The sequence below is a fragment of the Astatotilapia calliptera genome, chromosome 12, assembly GCF_900246225.1.
Source record: "Astatotilapia calliptera chromosome 12, fAstCal1.2, whole genome shotgun sequence".
NCBI lineage: Eukaryota > Metazoa > Chordata > Actinopteri > Cichliformes > Cichlidae > Astatotilapia > Astatotilapia calliptera.
In genome coordinates, this window is record NC_039313.1 from 5,012,222 (window position 1) to 5,030,316 (window position 18,095).

The 18,095-nt window shown below is 43.6% G+C and overlaps 2 protein-coding genes across 2 annotated transcripts; one reads left to right on the forward strand and one right to left on the reverse strand.

Moving 5' to 3' along the window:
• The first annotated feature begins 1,751 nt into the window (after window positions 1–1,751).
• Window positions 1,752–7,326, forward strand: ch25hl3 (cholesterol 25-hydroxylase like 3). Its single transcript, XM_026187775.1, has 2 exons — window positions 1,752–2,519; window positions 5,683–7,326. The coding sequence occupies exons 1-2, from the start codon at window positions 2,080–2,082 to the stop codon at window positions 6,056–6,058; spliced, it is 816 nt and encodes a 271-aa protein (XP_026043560.1). The 5' UTR covers window positions 1,752–2,079; the 3' UTR covers window positions 6,059–7,326.
• Window positions 7,327–13,340: 6,014 nt separating this feature from the next.
• On the reverse strand, window positions 13,341–17,619 carry bmp10 (bone morphogenetic protein 10). Its single transcript, XM_026187674.1, has 2 exons — window positions 16,476–17,619; window positions 13,341–15,950 (listed from the first exon to the last, which is right to left on the reverse strand). The coding sequence occupies exons 1-2, from the start codon at window positions 16,882–16,884 to the stop codon at window positions 14,917–14,919; spliced, it is 1,443 nt and encodes a 480-aa protein (XP_026043459.1). The 5' UTR covers window positions 16,885–17,619; the 3' UTR covers window positions 13,341–14,916.
• Window positions 17,620–18,095: the final 476 nt, after the last annotated feature.

The following is an 18,095-nucleotide window of genomic DNA, read 5'->3' on the forward strand; positions in this document are numbered from 1 at the left end:
GTAAATGGAGAGTCCTCTTCACACACTGAGGTTAATTATGGAGTTCCACAGGGTTCAGTGCTAGGACCAATTCTGTTTACATTATACATGCTTCCCTTAGGCAGTATCATTAGAAGACATAGCATACATTCTCACTGCTATGCAGATGACACACAGCTCTATCTATCCATGAAGCCAGCTAACACACACCAATTAGTTAAACTGCAGGAATGTCTTAAAGACATAAAGACCTGGATGGCCGCTAACTTTCTGCTTCTTAATTCAGATAAAACTGAGGTTATTGTACTCGGCCCTGAAAAGCCTAGAAATATGGTATCTAAGCAGATTCTTACTCTGGATGGCATTACCTTGGCCTCCAGTAACGCTGTGAGGAACTTTGGAGTCATTTTTGACCAGGACATGTCCTTCAACGCACATATTAAACAAATATGTAAGACTGCTTTCCTCCATTTTCGCAACATCTCTAAAATTAGAAATATCCTGGCTCAGAGTGACGCTGAAAAACTAGTTCATGCATTTATTACTTCCAGGCTGGACGACTGTAATTCATTATTATCAGGAAGTCCAAAAAACTCACTGAAAAGCCTTCAGCTAATCCAAAATGCTGCAGCAAGAGTCCTGACAGGGACTAGAAAGAGAGAGCATATTTCTCCTGTTTTGGCTTCCCTTCATTGGCTTCCTGTTAAATCCAGAATTGAATTCAAAATCCTGCTCCTCACATAGAAGGTCTTAAATAATCAGGCCCCATCTTATCTTAATGACCTTGTAGTACCATATCACCCTATTAGAGCACTTCGCTCTCGCTCTGCAGGCCTACTTGTTGTTCCTAGAGTAATTAAAAGTAGAATGGGAGGCAGAGCCTTTAGTTTTCAGGCCCCTCTTCTGTGGAACCAGCTTCCAGTTTGGATTCGGGAGACAGACACTATCTCTACTTTTAAGATTAGGCTTCAAACTTTCCTTTTTGCTAAAGCATATAGTTAGGGCTGGACCAGGTGACCCTGAATCCTCCCTTAGTTATGCTGCAATAGACGTAGGCTGCCGGGGATTCCCATGATGCATTGAGTTTTTCCTTTCCAGTCACCTTTCTCACTCACTATGTGTTAACAGACCTCTCTGCATTGAATCATATCTGTTATTAACCTCTGTCTCTCTTCCACAGCATGTCTTCTATCCTGTCTTCCTTCTCTCACCCCAACCGGTCGCAGCAGATGGCCCCGCCCCTCCCTGAGCCTGGTTCTGCCGGAGGTTTCTTCCTGTTAAAAGGGAGTTTTTCCTTCCCACTGTCGCCAAAGTGCTTGCTCATAGGGGGTCATATGATTGTTGGGTTTTTCTCTGTATCTATGAAGCGCCTTGAGGCGACTTTTGTTGTGATTTGGCGCTATATAAATAAAATTGAATTGAATTGAATTGAATTGAATTGAATTGAATTGAATTTAAAAAAGAAATGAAGTTACTTAAAAGCTTTATGCAGAAAAAATGGCAAAAAACAAAACAAAACATAAAAATAATAAAAATTACAGACCTAATCTGTTGGTGGCCACTTTTGGCCACGAACAAGCTGAAAGGGTAGTGATTTTGAACAAGCCCAGAATAACACATATGTTAAATCAAAATCACATTCCACCGTTACATAAAGCACCTCAAGTCTAAATATGCGTAACGAGAACACGCTCTTGAGAAGGTATGAAAAAAGGAAAAACAAGAAAATAAATCGTTTTTATTCCTGTCGGTGCACATTTATAGACCCTGAGAGCCATGTGCGCACAGTGAAGCCACCAGCAGCCACCGCAGCGGGCGTCATCGGAGGAGTGGATGGCTGGGAAAAAAAAGAAAAAGTGACAGTCCTGTCTCAGAATTCCCCTTTAATCCCAGCACTGAAATCTGAGGATTTACTTCACCTTTTCACAAGAAACGAAGCTCCACCCACAGCATCGTGTCTCTCCCTGTGGAGCAGCTCTAAGTTACTTCTCCGGGAAGAAAAACATTTAAAGGAGGATACAGATCCTTTTAGAGCATCTGGTCAAAACGGCCGCACGCATGAGAGGATGTAGAGGACGAGACTATGGTTAGAAGGTCGTGATGGTCGTACCCTGCACTGAGTATGGAGAGGCACAGGCGCCTGTCCTCCTGGGGCTGTGGGAGTATGTGAAGAGCGGACAGGAGGACGTGCTCCGCTCACCGTTCCTGCCCGCGTCTTTTGCGTTCCTGGCGCACGTGCTGCTCTGCGTACCTTTCCTCGCGCTGGATGCGCTGGGGAGCGTCTGTCAGCGGGTTCGGTCATGGAGGATGACCGCGGGCTCGGGTCCGCCGCCGTCTCTGAGCCGATGGTTAGAGTGTTTCTGCAGGGTTTTGTATAAATACGTGACCGTGGTCCTGCCCGTCACTGCGCTCTTCAACACCCTAATAAACCTCAAGTTACCTGATGTGGCCCCCAGCTGCTGGCAGCTCTGCGTGGAGGTGGTGGCATGCCTGCTGCTTTTTGACATGCTCTTCTTCATGTGGCACTACGTCATGCACAGGTGAGCAGCACGCGCATTTGTTGGGCTTCCTTCCTCCCCCAACATGAACCCGGGTTTAAAAGAAGACATTCGGTCCAGCGGGCTGCTTGTGAGGTCCTGAGGGTTTGTCTGCACCAGTCTGCTGCTGCTTAACGCTTTAATTATTTTTGAAATGTGCTTTACACAGAAATGATAACATTTGGCATCCCTTCACAAAACACACACACCTATTGTAACCTGACAGACACATGTTTTTTTTTTATTAGACAAGAATCAAATAAAACATAACAGCTCCGTCCCGAGGGAAGAAGCTGAAAATTCACCCTATAGAGGACGGGAACCATTTTTAATAATTGATAAAGCCATCCTTACCTGTTTAGAGTACAGGGAGGCTAAACATGGCTGTGACTCACCTATCAGACGACTGGACCATCTCACTATCTGATTCAGTGAGTTTTCCTCTGTAACAGAGGTCTGACCGAACCATGGCACCAAACAAAAGATAAAACGGACTCAATAAAAGAACGATAAAACAAAGTTCAAATTGTTCAATGTGGAAACGAGCAAGTTTCCTGAGGCAGTAAAGGTGCTGGTGACCCTTTTTGCAGACCGATTTGCAATTTTAATCACAATTCAGTTTTACGTTTATTACGGTCCTGAGATATTTATATGATTGCACTTGCTCTATTTTCTGACCTTTTAAACAGCAGACCAGAGAGAAAACAAGAGAGTCCGCTGCTGATACTTGTTACGCATGTACATTTTAAGGACTGATTTCGGTTTTTTTGTCCTACAAAGGATTTTCTTGCGTTAGAAAGAATGTAAACCACTTCGCCAGAAGTGTCAAGCATGAACTCCAGCTTCCCAGTAACAGTATCTTTATTCACATCATTCCAATATAAAATCAGTGTTGGGTTCCTGATCTTTGCCCTTGATAAATCACTTGTGCGGCTAATAGCTGTAACACTGGCTCTAACAGTGCCAGTTAAAGTACCAGTAGCACTCGTTTTCTGTTTTTGTCTGTAGATATTATATAATTCTGACTTCTGAGAACTTTCCAGCAGAGGCGGAGCCAGACATTTGAAACACCAGGGGCTTAGCCCTAAAGGGTAGTATGCATGTGGGATTTTTTTTTTTTTTTTTGGGGGGGGGGGGGGGGGGGGGTAGAAATGACTGAAAGATTAATTGGCTCTGTTTTGAGTTTTGTTCAAAAAGAAATGACTTCATATAGGGAAAAATATATATCACATGTGCAGGACACCTTAAACTAGTTTTTTAATTAAGCAGCAAGGCAGAACAAAATCAGGGCTGCATCAAGACACGAGGACTAAACCCCAATTCAACCAGACCCAGAACTGATCCGGCATTAAAACAGGACTACAACAGTTCAAAATCAGGACTACTGAGGACTTAACTAAGACAGAACCACAATCAGAACTAGATGATAGTAGCACTAAAAATCTTCATAGACCCGCACTACACTTATTTTTTAATTCTACCAAAGTCCACTATTTAGATTGAGAAAAGTTTATATAATTATTTAGCCTTGTTGTGCAAACAAGCCTGCATAACTTAATAAATGTAGAATTTGAAAAATAGCAAACCTAAAAAGAAACACTAGGTACGAGATACATGAGGACCTATGATACGGTGATACTTTTTGTAAACAACCATTTGACTAACACGTGTGTCTCACCTGCTCGTGTTCCACCTCTGTTCTGTCCTCATTCTCCTCTCTCTCCCTCTCTGTTCCTCTCTCTCCCTCTTTGTGCTGACAATCATCAAATATACAGTTGAAACCAGATATTTATGTACTCTTCAGATCAAAACACAAACACTTTTTTAATTGTAACCTCAAATCAGACTAAATGTTAATTTTTTTTAGATTGATAAATATAAAAAACATATTTGTTAACTTTAAGAGTAAAGAGAGAAACTATCTGTATTTCTTAATTGCAAATGGCACCAAATTGTATTCAAACTGAGCCACACTTATGGAGCTCCACAGTTCTTTTTCTGGTGTTTTGGTTGACATCTCTTGATTTTCCCATGTCAAAGAAACAGGCTCTGTGTTTTGCCTTATATGCATCCACAGCTGTGCCACCAATTTACTCACATGGACTCTACTAACCTATCAGAAGCTTCTTCAGCTCAGAATGGAATCGTCTGGAGTTTTCTTGTTAATTAACAATAAACTTAGTGTATATGTACTCTTAAATTTGATGAAAGTGATAAAAAAATAGACAGCTCTGTCTCTCTTTATTCTGACATTTAACTAATCCAAAAGATATTTCAATATTTATTTATCCAAAACAAAACAAGTTTACTCTAAATTGATGTTGTACAGTAAAAAAAATGTTCTTGTATTTTCCATAAAGTGTATGTAAATATCTGGTTTCAACTGTGGATATACTGCTGTGTATTGAAGTTCCTCTTGTTTTGCATAGAAATATACTGAACAACATACAAAGCATAATATATAAAATACTACCTGAGTTTTTTCTTTGAAAGAAGCTCCTTATCTCCATTCTTGTATATCAGTACATTACTGAAACCGATTTATTTAGTCGTGGAGGGTAACAACTGAAAATATGAAATAAACACACGTGTAAGCTAAGACTCTCTAAAGAAACAGCATTGTTGTTGTTCGGCTTTTCATTTCGCCATTTGTTGATTCACTTGAAGAGCAAGTAACGTAATATGGGTCAAGTGATCAGTTTAACATCAATCTTTCGTGATACACCGTCATATTTACATTATTTGTACAGGATGAATGATTTGCTTTGGTACCTGGTCAAACTTCAGTTCTCCTCTGTCTGCCTGGCTCTGTTTCTCCAACAGCGCACTCGCAGGCAGCAGCTCCCCGCTTAGTGCCTGAGCTCGGATCATACTAATATTAGGGGGGATTTACGCACAGTCGTAAATTCACATAGTGCACAGTGTGCACTATGTGTGCACTATGTGCTTTGAATATTGTGCGTATTTTTTTGCTTTATACAGTTGTCAGCCAGGCATCTAACTATGAAAAAATTACACTCCAAAAGACCCCGGGCTTCTGACAAAACAACCCGGGCTTAAGCCCAGCATGCCACCCCCCCACCCCCCCGCTCCGCCACTGCTTTCCAGTAATTTTCCATTACAGCACCACTGTAACCATAATCGGTGTGTGGGTTTTCATCCTTAGAGTTTCCTGGCTGTACCGCAACATCCACCAGATGCACCACCAGCACCACACTCCCTTCGCTCTGGCAGCTCAGGACTGCAGCTCGGCCGAGCTGTTGTCTCTACTGTTGCTGTCTCTGAGCAGCGCCTGGATGGTGGGATGTCACCCTCTCAGCGAGGCCCTCTTCCACCTCATCAACACCTGGCTTGCCGTGGAGGACCACTGCGGCTACGACCTGCCCTGGGCTCTGCACAGACTGCTGCCCTGTCTGGGAGGAGCCCCCCACCACCACGCACACCACAGTTTGCAAATCATAAATTACGCCCCTCTCTTCACGCACTGGGACCACCTCTTTGGGACGTATCGCGCATCGGTGCTGAATTCACGTCCACAGTGACAAGCCTGTTGCATTTTTTTTTTCTCAGATTCAATGAAGGATGTTATCTTTTGGCTGATGTTAACGTGTAATCTCACTATTCGCTCATTTATTACTACACATGTCGCAATCAATAATACAATACAATCACAACTGATACCTTATGTATGTAACCACTGTATCGTAGGCTGTAAGTGAAGACCCCCAGCATTTTCACCTTTGTCGCCAGAGCTTTCAGGGACTGTCAGAGACTGGAGCTGATTGTGAAACTAAGCACCACCGGATGCTGACTGCTCCAGCCGGTGTACCCTGATTCATCCTTCTTTATGACTCAATCACATACAAAATGAGCTGGGTCAGTAAAGTCATCAAGAAAGCATTTGCTCTGGTTACAGAGCAATGGAGCCAAAGACTGTTTACAGACACTGTGCCATGCAACTACAAGTCTTTATGCAACAAGAGGAGCCTGCCCCCTGCTGGCTTGTTTCAGAACTTATAAACTGAGCTATGGACAGGAAATCAGATCACCTTTACCTTGGGGAAAAAAACAATGAGCCATTGTAGTTATGCTGAAGCGAGACATGTTTCATGCAACTGAAAATGCACCCCACCCCCACCCCCACATATTCTCATAAACTCAGAGTGACTTTGTTACTTTGGAGGAGTGAATCCGAAACAAAGACCTGTTTATACAACCCAGTACAGTGAATCTCATTTTACAGTTCATCAGTTTAATATTTTAAGCTCGGGCTTTTTAATGTGGCCAGTATATTGTTATTGTACAGCGGATAACAATCACGGCGAGGAGATCTGGACACATTTCAGATCCCCCACATCCAAAACAGAAAACTTAATTAAAAACTAAACTGAAACAAGTAAACCAGTCCAGGCAGAGCAAATTCAAGTGCAAGCTTTTTTTTTTGAACTCTAAATGCATTTAGACTGAAAATCTTTAGACAGATCAGCTATTTTGTGAGGAAAAGGTATATATTTTAAGTAGGCTTAGTTAGACACCTATATATTTTATTTTTCCTGTTACATTCAGGGCCTGTTTATGAGTGATTGTAAAGTTGTGTTGGAAATCTGCCCGACTGCTGTAGTGAATGAAAGCAGGACACAGACCGGGTTTTTTTGCCTCAGGCTCATGTTTCCACCGTGCTGCTGCGGTTAGTCATTTGTATAGCACATTTTGAGCCTTTCAGTAATCAGTTATATGCTCTGCTAACACGGTTCCTTGGTGCCTACAGTGGGGCAAAAAAGTATTTAGTCAGCCACCGATTGTGCAAGTTCCCCCACTTAAAATGATGACAGAGGTCAGTAATTTGCACCAGAGGTACACTTCAACTGTGAGAGACAGAATGTGAAAAAAAAATCCATGAATCCACATGGTAGGATTTGTAAAGAATTTATTCGTAAATTAGGGTGGAAAATAAGTATTTGGTCACCTCAAACAAGGAAAATCTCTGGCTCTCACAGACCTGTAACGTCTTCTGTAAGAAGCTTTTCTGTCCCCCACTCGTTACCTGTATGAATGGCACCTGTTTGAACTCATCATCTGTATAAAAGACACCTGTCCACAGCCTCAAACAGTCAGACTCCAAACTCCGCCATGGCCAAGACCAAAGAGCTTTCGAAGGACACCAGGAAAAGTATTGTAGACCTGCACCAGACTGGGAAGAGTGAATCTACAATAGGCAAGCAGCTTGGTGTGAAAAAAATCAACTGTGGGAGCAATCATCAGAAAATGGAAGACATACAAGACCACTGATAATCTCCCTCGATCTGGGGCTCCACGCAAGATCTCATCCCGTGGGGTCAAAATGATGATGAGAACGGTGAGCAAAGATCCCAGAACCACACGGGGGGACCTGGTGAATGACCTGCAGAGAGCTGGGACCAAAGTAACAAAGGTCACTATCAGTAACACACTACAACGGCAGGGAATCAAATCCCGCAGTGCCAGACGTGTTCCGCTGCTGAAGCCAGTGCATGTCCAGGCCCGTCTGAAGTTTGCCAGAGAGCACATGGATGATACAGCAGAGGATTGGGAGAATGTCATGTGGTCAGATGAAACCAAAGTAGAACTTTTTGGTATAAACTCAACTCGTCGTGTTTGGAGGAAGAAGAATACTGAGTTGCATCCCAAGAACACCATACCTACTGTGAAGCATGGGGGTGGAAACATCATGCTATGGGGCTGTTTTTCTGCCAAGGGGACAGGACGACTGATCCGTGTTAAGGACAGAATGAATGGGGCCATGTATCGTGAGATTTTGAGCCAAAACCTCCTTCCATCAGTGAGAACTTTGAAGATGAAACGAGGCTGGGTCTTCCAACATGACAATGATCCAAAACACACCGCCCGGGCAACAAAGGAGTGGCTCCGTAAGAAGCATTTGAAAGTCCTGGAGTGGCCTAGCCAGTCTCCAGACCTCAACCCCATAGAAAATCTGTGGCGGGAGTTGAAAGTCCGTGTTGCTCGGCGACAGCCCCAAAACATCACTGCTCTCGAGAAGATCTGCATGGAGGAATGGGCCAAAATACCAGCTACTGTGTGTGCAAACCTGGTAAAGACCTATAGTAAACGTTTGACCTCTGTTATTGACAACAAAGGTTATGTTACAAAGTATTGAGTTGTATTTTTGTTATTGACCAAATACTTATTTTCCTTTTTTTTTTTTTTTTTTTTTTTTTTTTAGATTTATATACATTTATTTATTTATGTAAAAGTAAATTAAAACTGCTAATATCAGGTGTTTGGTTTATGATGTTACTCATTATTCTGACCTAAATTTAATGTTCTTTCATTGAAGTTTGTGTGATATGGCTAGATAACATTAACAACTGATAACCAACAGCCTGTGTTGTTTATGTTTTTGAATAAACTTTTCAGGAAAATACATCACTTTCTTTCTTTTGATTAGAATGAAGATTTAAGATTTGGGTGGGCTGCTGGTATTTATGTTTTTTTTTTTTTTTTTTTTTTTTTTTTTTTTTTAAATAAATAGGACAGGGGGAATGAATGAGAGAAAGAGGGGGAGAGAAAGAAAGAAAACCAAAGGGGAGAAGAGACGGTGAGAAGGGGGGGGAAGAGAGAGAAAAAAAAAAAGAACTCCTGGGTCACCTGTATGGAGAGAAAAAAAAGAAACAAACAAAAAAAACAAACAGAGGAGACAGCAAACAACAAAGAGCAACATAATAATAGAGAAAACAAAGCATCATCACAATAAACTAGCTAGTCATAGATATCAATATTTACTAAATAATAAACGATATTGTGCAGCACGCAAGATAGACAGCGCACAGTGTGCTTTGAGGCAGCAGCCAAGAAAGCTTTAGTCCGTGTCTGTGAATACCCATGTGTGCATACCTGTGTGGATCAGCATGCTTGCATTCCAAAGGTTTCTCCATGTAATGATCTGCTAGGGAGTGTGGGGGGGCCACAGCCCCGTCCTCCAGGGTGTGAAGTGGGTATGGAGGAGATCAAAACTCCAGACATCCAGAGGCCCCCAGAATACAAGAGACCATGGAAGACCAACAGAGGGGCAGCCGCGCCACTGTCCCAGTAAGAGCTGAGGAGAGTCCCAGATGAGGGCTCGCCCAGCAGCCGCGGAGCAGAAGTCAGGGGGAGTTGCAGTGACGCGCCCGTGAGCTCCGCCGGCCCCCAGCTGTGCCTGAGTGACCGAGCCCCAGGCCGAGAGGCCGGGGGCACCCCACCTCCAAAGGGGCCCGAGCGAGCCCCAGGCCCCAGGCCCCGACAAGCGGCCGCCAAGGAGTGAGCCGGTGTGTACCCGGACGCCCACCCCCAGATACAAAGAACCACCAACGCACCGAATACTTATTTTCCACCCTGATTTACGAATAAATTCTTCACAAATCCTACCATGTGGATTCATGGATTTTTTTTCTTTCACATTCTGTCTCTCACAGTTGAAGTGTACCTCTGGTGCAAATTACTGACCTCTGTCATCATTTTAGGTGGGGGAACTTGCACAATCGGTGGCTGACTAAATACTTTTTTGCCCCACTGTAGAAGAAAGGTCTGTTTTTTCCATGGTTTCTGCAGTTGCAATTTTCAGCTGGCATCATGTCACCAGCTACCTGAGGATCCTTTACATATAACAAATAGAGAGTTTGTCAAGACTCTTGCATTTCACAGCAGTGTTAAGTCTAGCCATTATTTATGGCCCATTATCGCAAGTTTGCCTTAAGAGAATACAGTGCCTGTAACACACCATGTTTACAGGCAAGCAAGAGGGAGGCAGAGTCAGTGTTGCAATCTTCAGGATGGCAAAAGAAAGGGCTGCAAACAGTAATGAGAAGTATAAGTAGGTGAGCCTGTTTATGATTTTGGAAGGAGCACTGCTTATATAATGAATCAAGCATGTCATTCACAAGCAAGAGCAGTGTTGATAGTAAAGATGAAATCTCTTCCAAAGAAGCTAAAATACAGATCAAAACAATGGGAGTGAGGCAAAGGGAAAATAAAGGAAGTTCTCGGGAAGACTCGTGTCCAAAGGCAGGCAAAGATGGCAAGAGAAAAGAGGCACATACAGCTTGCATGCACATGTGCTTAAAAGACATGTTTAAGGGGCCAAATACAATTTATAGAGCAGGGGGTCAAACATAAGCCCTCAGGACACAAATCCTTCAAAAAAGACTCCAATCTAGCCCACCGGCAGCTTTGAAAATGTGAACAAGGGCACACATTTTGGAATTTCTGACTGTATTTTCACAGCCTCTTCTCCTGATAAAGAAGGCTCTCATGGCTTTTCTACTTGACAGAACCTTTCCTTTGTTTGTTTGGTTGTTTTTTTTTCACACATTTACTCAAGTTCAGTTGTTTTCGGGGCCGCCCCTCCGTGAGCCTGGTTCTGCCAGTGGTTTCTTCCTGTTAAAAGGGAGTTTTTCCTTTCCACTGTCGCCAAGTGCTTGTTTTCAAGGAGCTGTCTGATTGTTGGGGTTCTGCCTCTATTACTGCAGCGTTCCTTTTTTGTACAGTATTATGATATCATAGGGATTTAATGTATAGTTAAATGTCTTTACAGTGACAGAAAGGGGAGTTTTACTAATCTGACCAATTTAGGATTAAAGTGGGCTGTATGTGGCCCACCGTCTAAAGTGAGAGATTCCCAGAAAGATAACAACCTCATGTATCAGTCACATTAAACCTTTCAAACAGGTACTTTACACCACCTTAGCTCAGTGGGTGAGCAGGTAAGAGCATCGGCTCGTGCTCCAGTCCAAACTACAGCCCTTTTTTGCGCAACTTTCCTTTCACTTCACTGTCCAATAAAGGCAAAAATGCCAAAAAACAAAAACAAAGAAGCTTTTAATATATTTCTTTGGAAACTTTGAAAAGTGAGGGCCATTACTTTAATGAAGAATGACATGTGAATACTTTCAACGAGCTGAATTTGCTAAGTCATCCTTGGCTGGGACTACTGCAGTCATCTGTTTTTCATTACTTTGTCATTACAATGGGCTCTCTGAAGTTTCGCAACAGCAGACCCAAATGTTTCAAAGGTGCTTAAACATTTGGAGGAGATTTTTTGTTTCTGTTGCTCATGATGATCATGCAGTGCCTGGGAAAACTGCGCTTTTCCTGAGAAGATTTGAGGACAGAGCAGCAAGAGATGAGCGCTGGGTGGTGGAGCCAGGAGATTTAACGATAAGCATGTGATCCAAAACGGAAACAATCAGGCCTTATTACAGACCCGACGTCAGAGTTTAGGGCGAGTCACTCAGCTGTGGGTGACACACACCAAAACACACGTTCACAGCGGGACGCACGTCGGGGTCCAGCAGTCGGCGTCGTGATGTCAAGCCCGAGGAGAATTACTGAAGCACTTTGAAGCGTCTGTACACGGGGAACTGCTCTGAATGTTTACTTGTTAGGTGGGCTCTTAAACTTGGCACGTAGGCTGAATGCTCCACATGAAGTAACAGTTCATAAAATCCTTTCAAATCAAGAGTGAGAAACAACAAGAGCTCTGCAGTAGTCCTTATCAAAGGAGCACAAACCAAAGACTTCCCATTTCATCATATTCCCTGAAAGCTTGCCATTCAGTGACAAAGGCCAGATTCATATTTCTTCCATAGTTCTGTAAATATTCAATTAGCAAGCTTCGCATAGCTGAGGCCGCCTGTTGTCTCAGTAATTGAGGTTCCTGCTCTCTTGTTGCCATTTTTAGCCGACCTCTGCTCTCGTCTTGCGTGAGGGGCCATCCAGCGCCTGAGTTGTTTGCTTCTCAAACATTTTGGTGCACTTGTCATCAGCTGGCTGTGGCCAAAACAGTTTTTTTCCTCTTCTTTTTGGCAAAAGCAACTTAAAACAAGCGCAGCTATTTTGTAAATACGACATTCTGAAAGGCAGCGGAAGGATTGCAAAACGATAGGACTGTAATAATTTAGCTATGCTATGATTTCAAAAGATGCATTTTAAACATTACACTTCTCACATTTATTTGCTGTATTTGTGATCAGAATCATTGGGTTTTGTACCAAGTGTGCAGGCAGCTAGGCTACAGTTAGCTTGGCCTTTAACAGAGGATACAAACAGGTTGTGTGTGCGTTTTCTTAATATTCATTTGTGACTACGTTTATTTTATAGTCGCTTGCCTCCAATCTTTTCCTAGCTTTCTATAGTTCACTTCACACATTTAAGTCTCCATATTTCATCTTTGACCTAATTTCCTGCAGCTTTAGCAGTTTTATTTACTAGAGGTGGGCGGATTGATGCAAATATCGATAGTCTCTATATCATTAGTTGTGGTGGATTGATACTACTGCGACAGGATCGATACTTTGTTTCAATCCTCTGTGTAGTCCACAAAAAAATATGCCTCAAACATGCTCTTTGAACCGTTTTGTGTTGACTGTCACGTCTACTTTTTAAAAATAACTTATAATACCTTCAAAAAACAGAAATGTATCCAAAGAGCTTTACAGACAGACACATTTGCATTAAAGGTCTCCAAAAAAACAGTTTCAAAATACATGAAAAGCTGAAATGTGTTTGGAGCGGCCATTAAAATGTGCTCAGAATTTGCAAAGTTGTAACCCATGACACACTGATCTCCCCTACACAAGCTTCCTTTATAAGTAAAAAGTATCAGTACCAGCAAGACTGGCCCTGTGTTTACTTGGAATCAGATACCAAAAATGAGTAATATCGCACAGCACTATCATTTACCCAAACTGAGCACAAGTGCCTTTCATAGAACTTTATTGTGATCCACATGATTAACAAATCAGAAAGAACAGAAAGAGTTCAGCATTTCAGGTCTGAACTGCATCTTTTATTTAAATCTTCAGTGTGCATTGGTGCGTGAAAACAACATCACAGCCAGTCTTGCGATTGCAATCCCACAGACATTCACAGAAACCTCTGCAGCTGCAGAAAGAGATTTCTTTGCTTTTTTTTTGTTTGTTTTTGCTTTTTATGAACAGGTTTTCCATCATTGCTATCTGCGGCCTGCGACCTGTCAGTGCGAGCAGTAGCTCGTCCGTTTTAATCATTAGCGGGGCCACAACTTATTTTCCCATGGTTCTTTGTTTGCTTGTGGTGCACGAACTGTGACCTGCAAGCTGATACTGCTGGCCCGGGTGATGTGCAAGTTTGGTGAAACTGCAGGGATCAGTGATTCAGGCACACGATTCATTCAGGATTTGTTTTTAATAATTATTCTTTATTCTTTCAGAAACTGTTAGCATTTCTCTTCCCAACAAAATTCACTTGTGCTGCAAATGCATTGTCATGGTTGCAAAAAACATCTCTATGCTGACTTACAGTTATACATATATAGCTTTCTACTCTGTTATAAAAATCAATAAATTAGAACAATAAATAGTCTTTTATTTGACACAAGCAGCAGAGGTATCAAAAGGCCTTTAACAAAAGAAAATAATGATCTTCTTTGGGAATCCATCTATGGATGATGTGTAGCTGCTTCCCCACTCCACAGTAATGTTCCAACAAAGACATTTACCATCAAAGTGGGAAAAACAAAGGAGTTGGAGATATGTCCAGTTTGTGTGTCTGTGGGTGGGTGGGTGGAGGGGGGGTCCACACAGTGCTAGGTCAGCAAGACAAGCTAGTTAAGAATGTTTGTTGCCTAGGAATGTGGCCCACCCCTGCCTCACTCCCCCCGAAGCATCACCTCAAAAGCTTCTCACAGCGGCTTTAAGTTCTCCGAAGCTGAGTGGTGGCATACATGGTTCTCAACCAACAACACCTTGTTATCACTGAGGCTCGGGGGAGTGGAAAAGAGGCATGTGAAGTGGGAAATGGGGTTAGGATTGATAACCCTGACACTGGGACCTCAGCACAGTACCCACGTATCAGGAGGCCACAGGAGGCAGGCGGTGGGCCTGGAGAGTTCATGCCTTGTCAGGTTGCCTCGGGGAGGTCATTTCACTGCGCCGAGGCACATGAAGTGCTGATTAGTGTTTGCATCAAGTGGGGAGGCTAGAGATAAGTGGAGAGGAAGGCAGATGTCAGGGGAAAGGGGAGAGGGAGGGGGGCAGCGGGCCCACTAGTTCCCACCAGGCTGCAGGATGGGCTTGGTTCTTTGGGAAATCTTGAGACTTTCTAGTCTTACGTGTATGAGGACGTGCATCGTTATTGACAACAACGTCCATATTCACCTTTGCTGTATAAGATGAAATAATGTGTCTCGTGGTACAAGATATTATATTTGCTGCACATTTGAGAGTTCTTATAGTTTCATGCATAGTGACTGAACACATTCAGTCCTGCTGAGGAACCCTTATAGAGACTGTAGGAATCTGCATTCTCAGTTCATCTCCCTCTCTTTAGTTATTTTGTCCTTCCTCTTATCGTAAGACTTTCAGTAGACTTTCTAAGATAGTCCGGATTATCTGCAGCCACACTCGGCCACCACCATGCCTTCATACTTGTACTTGTAGGTGACCACCCCCGTGTCGTCCAGGTACAGCAGGGAGATGGGGTCCAGCTTGGTGGGCACACAGCACGCTCGTGCTGCCTTCTGAGGGCTGTTGATGTTGACCAGTGTCTGGACGATGGCGTGCTTGGTGGGTGTGACGTGCTTTGTCAGTGGGTAGGAACAAATTCCACTGCACTCAAAGGCATCATAACCAGTGGGGGCAAGGATCCAACTGTCCCATCCAATGTCCTTGAACTCTACGTACAGAGACTGCTTCTTGCAGTGGTTTCCCTTGGCGTTGCGGCGAATGCGAGAAGCCGAGTCATAGATGAGATTGGAGCGCATTTGGATTAGGTCTTCCTCATCTGGCTCACTTTCTTCACTCCCCCAAGTCCCAAAGTCATTCTGCACGACCATGTTAGAGGTTTCGTGGTCGATCATCTCATTCAGTTCCCGCCTGTCATCGCGGTGATCGCTGCTCTGATCATCGGAGAAAACAATTAGCAGGGGTTTGTGTTTTTTCTCTGGGCTCGTGTCAATCTTCATGTCCCCTTGAGGCAGACTGCTGTCTTTGTTGGCTTCTGTCACGTCTTGAACATTACCATCATCGGCGATGCTGGCAATATGCACCTCCAACCTGTGTGTGGTTCCATCGTCAGATCCATGCCAGCGCTGCACAGCAGCAGTGAGGTCAAACGCCTCCCAGCCGTTATCGGTGCCGTAGACCTGGCGCGAAGCCAGTTCCACCAACTCTATCCGCTCCTCTCCTCCGCTGAATGCGTCTCCTCTGGCAGCGTTCGCATCCGTCACGTTATCGTCATGCGATACCAGCTCGTAGATAGTTACCCGGCGGTCGACACCAGCATAGAGGTGGCGATCGGTCTGGACTAGGGTGTAGAGGCGAAGCTCAGAAGCTGTGATGCGTTCATGATGTGGGACTGACACATTGAAGAGGAGAGGGTGGCGCCTCACTCCTCCCACACCAACAGCACTGGGAGAGGAATCTGGGCGAGGAGAAAAAAAAGTGGTTCAGACATAAACTTGCTTATTCAAGACAGAGAAACTTTGAACTCCTGTTTGAATTTAATCCAAACCGTCATGTCAAAGTAGAAATAACATTTTGAAATAAAAGGCTTTTTAAACTAAGGAAGAGTTTCAGTGTCATGAACTAAATCAAATACTAAACTTTGTACATATCTGAAAGGAGACCAGTTTCACAAGTCTTACAGATCACAGTGATAAGAATAAGAAGTGATAAGAAAAATCATTACACGTATTAACTTTGCATTTAACCCTGTAAGGTCGTCATTAAGGACAAGTAGCCCTTATTCCTAACCCCGTGCTTTAGAGGAAAATTAAAGGATTTCTTGTTGTGGCTGTTTTGTTTTGGAAAAATGAAAATGTTTGGATGTGTGTCAGAACATTTAGGCAAAGCTTTACCATAATTTAAGGTTAGGATAATTCAGAGGGAAAAAAGTATCTCTTTTCTTCAATCTACATTATCAACAAGATACTGAGCAGTGACGTACCTTCGTTTTTGAAGCTGCGGATGATATTTGCCGTGGGCATGGCACTGTGGTCATTAGCAAAGCGGTTGTAGAGCTCCATCATGTATTCAGGTGGCTCCTGTCGTGTACTTCCAGGAGCTAAGGAAGGAGGACCCATGCCAGAGAGGTTGAAAGTACGCAGAAACTGTTCTTTTAGGCTCTCCAGCAGGTTTTGCACATCCTTGTTGCCGTCCTGCTCCAGCAACGATAAATCCACAACCCCTCCATGCCCGTCTCCGAGACCCGGAGCGGGACGCTGTCTCTGACGGGCACTGGAGATGGGGCTAGTCTCTCCACAGAGGGGCCCCTGAAGCAGCAGGATGGAGTATGTCAAGAACAAGGTCTTGGAGGTGCAAATGGTTCCCAGTTGAGAGACCCAAGTGCTCGCCATGGGAGAAATAATCTGCAGCAATTTAATTTATGCCCTCTAGGGTTGTCTTTGGATGAGTTCATGAAAAAAAAGAAAAGAAAAAAAAGATCTCTAATTCAGAGGTTAATTTAGGTAAAGATCAGTTTATCTGCAGGCTAAAAAGTTCTTTCAGCTGAAAAGTGTTGGTGGCCCTTGCACAGGCCAGTGTGAGCCTCTCTGCGTGTGTATTCCTGATGCTGTCTTCCAGACCTCACAGCATTTATTCTCACGCACACCTTTTGATGTCCTTTGCGACGCCGCTGTAGTTCCGGTGGCAGGGTGGCCGAGGCTCGTCTTTGTCCGTCCGACTCATCTCTGTTGTGTCCTCTGCTCTGTCAGTCTCCCTCTGTGCTCTGCTCTCTGTTGCCAGCTCTTTCTTTCTGTCCCTTATCTATGCTATGGTGGGCTCTGCATTGCTTCTGTGCGTATGGTCTTTTAGTTGGTGTGTGTGTGTATGTGTGTGTGCGTGCCTGCTTTCCCTTCAACTTTGTGAGATGCACATGACCGTGTTATCTCACAACTTCCTTAATGAGGATTTTGTAAACACTGTCCTGTAGCCTCTTCCTTGTGGAAGAGCTATTTTGTTTGGGTGGGTGCTCCAGAGTTGATATTCTGCACTTGTTTATTTGCTTTGTAAATGGTGGATTCTTGCGAGCTGCTGCCTAGGCTCCATTGACCATTTCTCTTTTTTTTTGGACAAAATACACCACAGGTCTGTTGATATCGTTCAGTGCACAGGATGCATCTATTAGGCAACAGTGGCACAAATGAAATTGAAATGCAATGAGGTGTGAGGCCTTAATGATAGAGCGTAAAAGATACTGAGTTCACTTTGGGTCTTGACAACATTTCAAGTAGCTCGTGAGAATGACAGAGCAGTACAAAAATCCTCATTCCCGTTCGTTCAGCCACTTCCACACTTGTGTAACGCTTGCTGAAAGTTACTTCCTCCTCTGAGAAGAGCAGCAGTATGTCTGAAAAGGGGTTAACTGAAATCAAGAATAGGTGAGGCACGCTCACGACATTTCATCTGGGGCACCAGCTTGCAAGGCATTCCTCTCAATTAGAATAACAGGAACAAGTCAAAGGTGATGGCAGTGGAAACTGGGTGACTAATGAAGCAGGCGTCCGAGGCCTCGTCCAATGTATTGGCACGTGCTACACGCTACAGTACGTGTGAAGCAAACAAACAG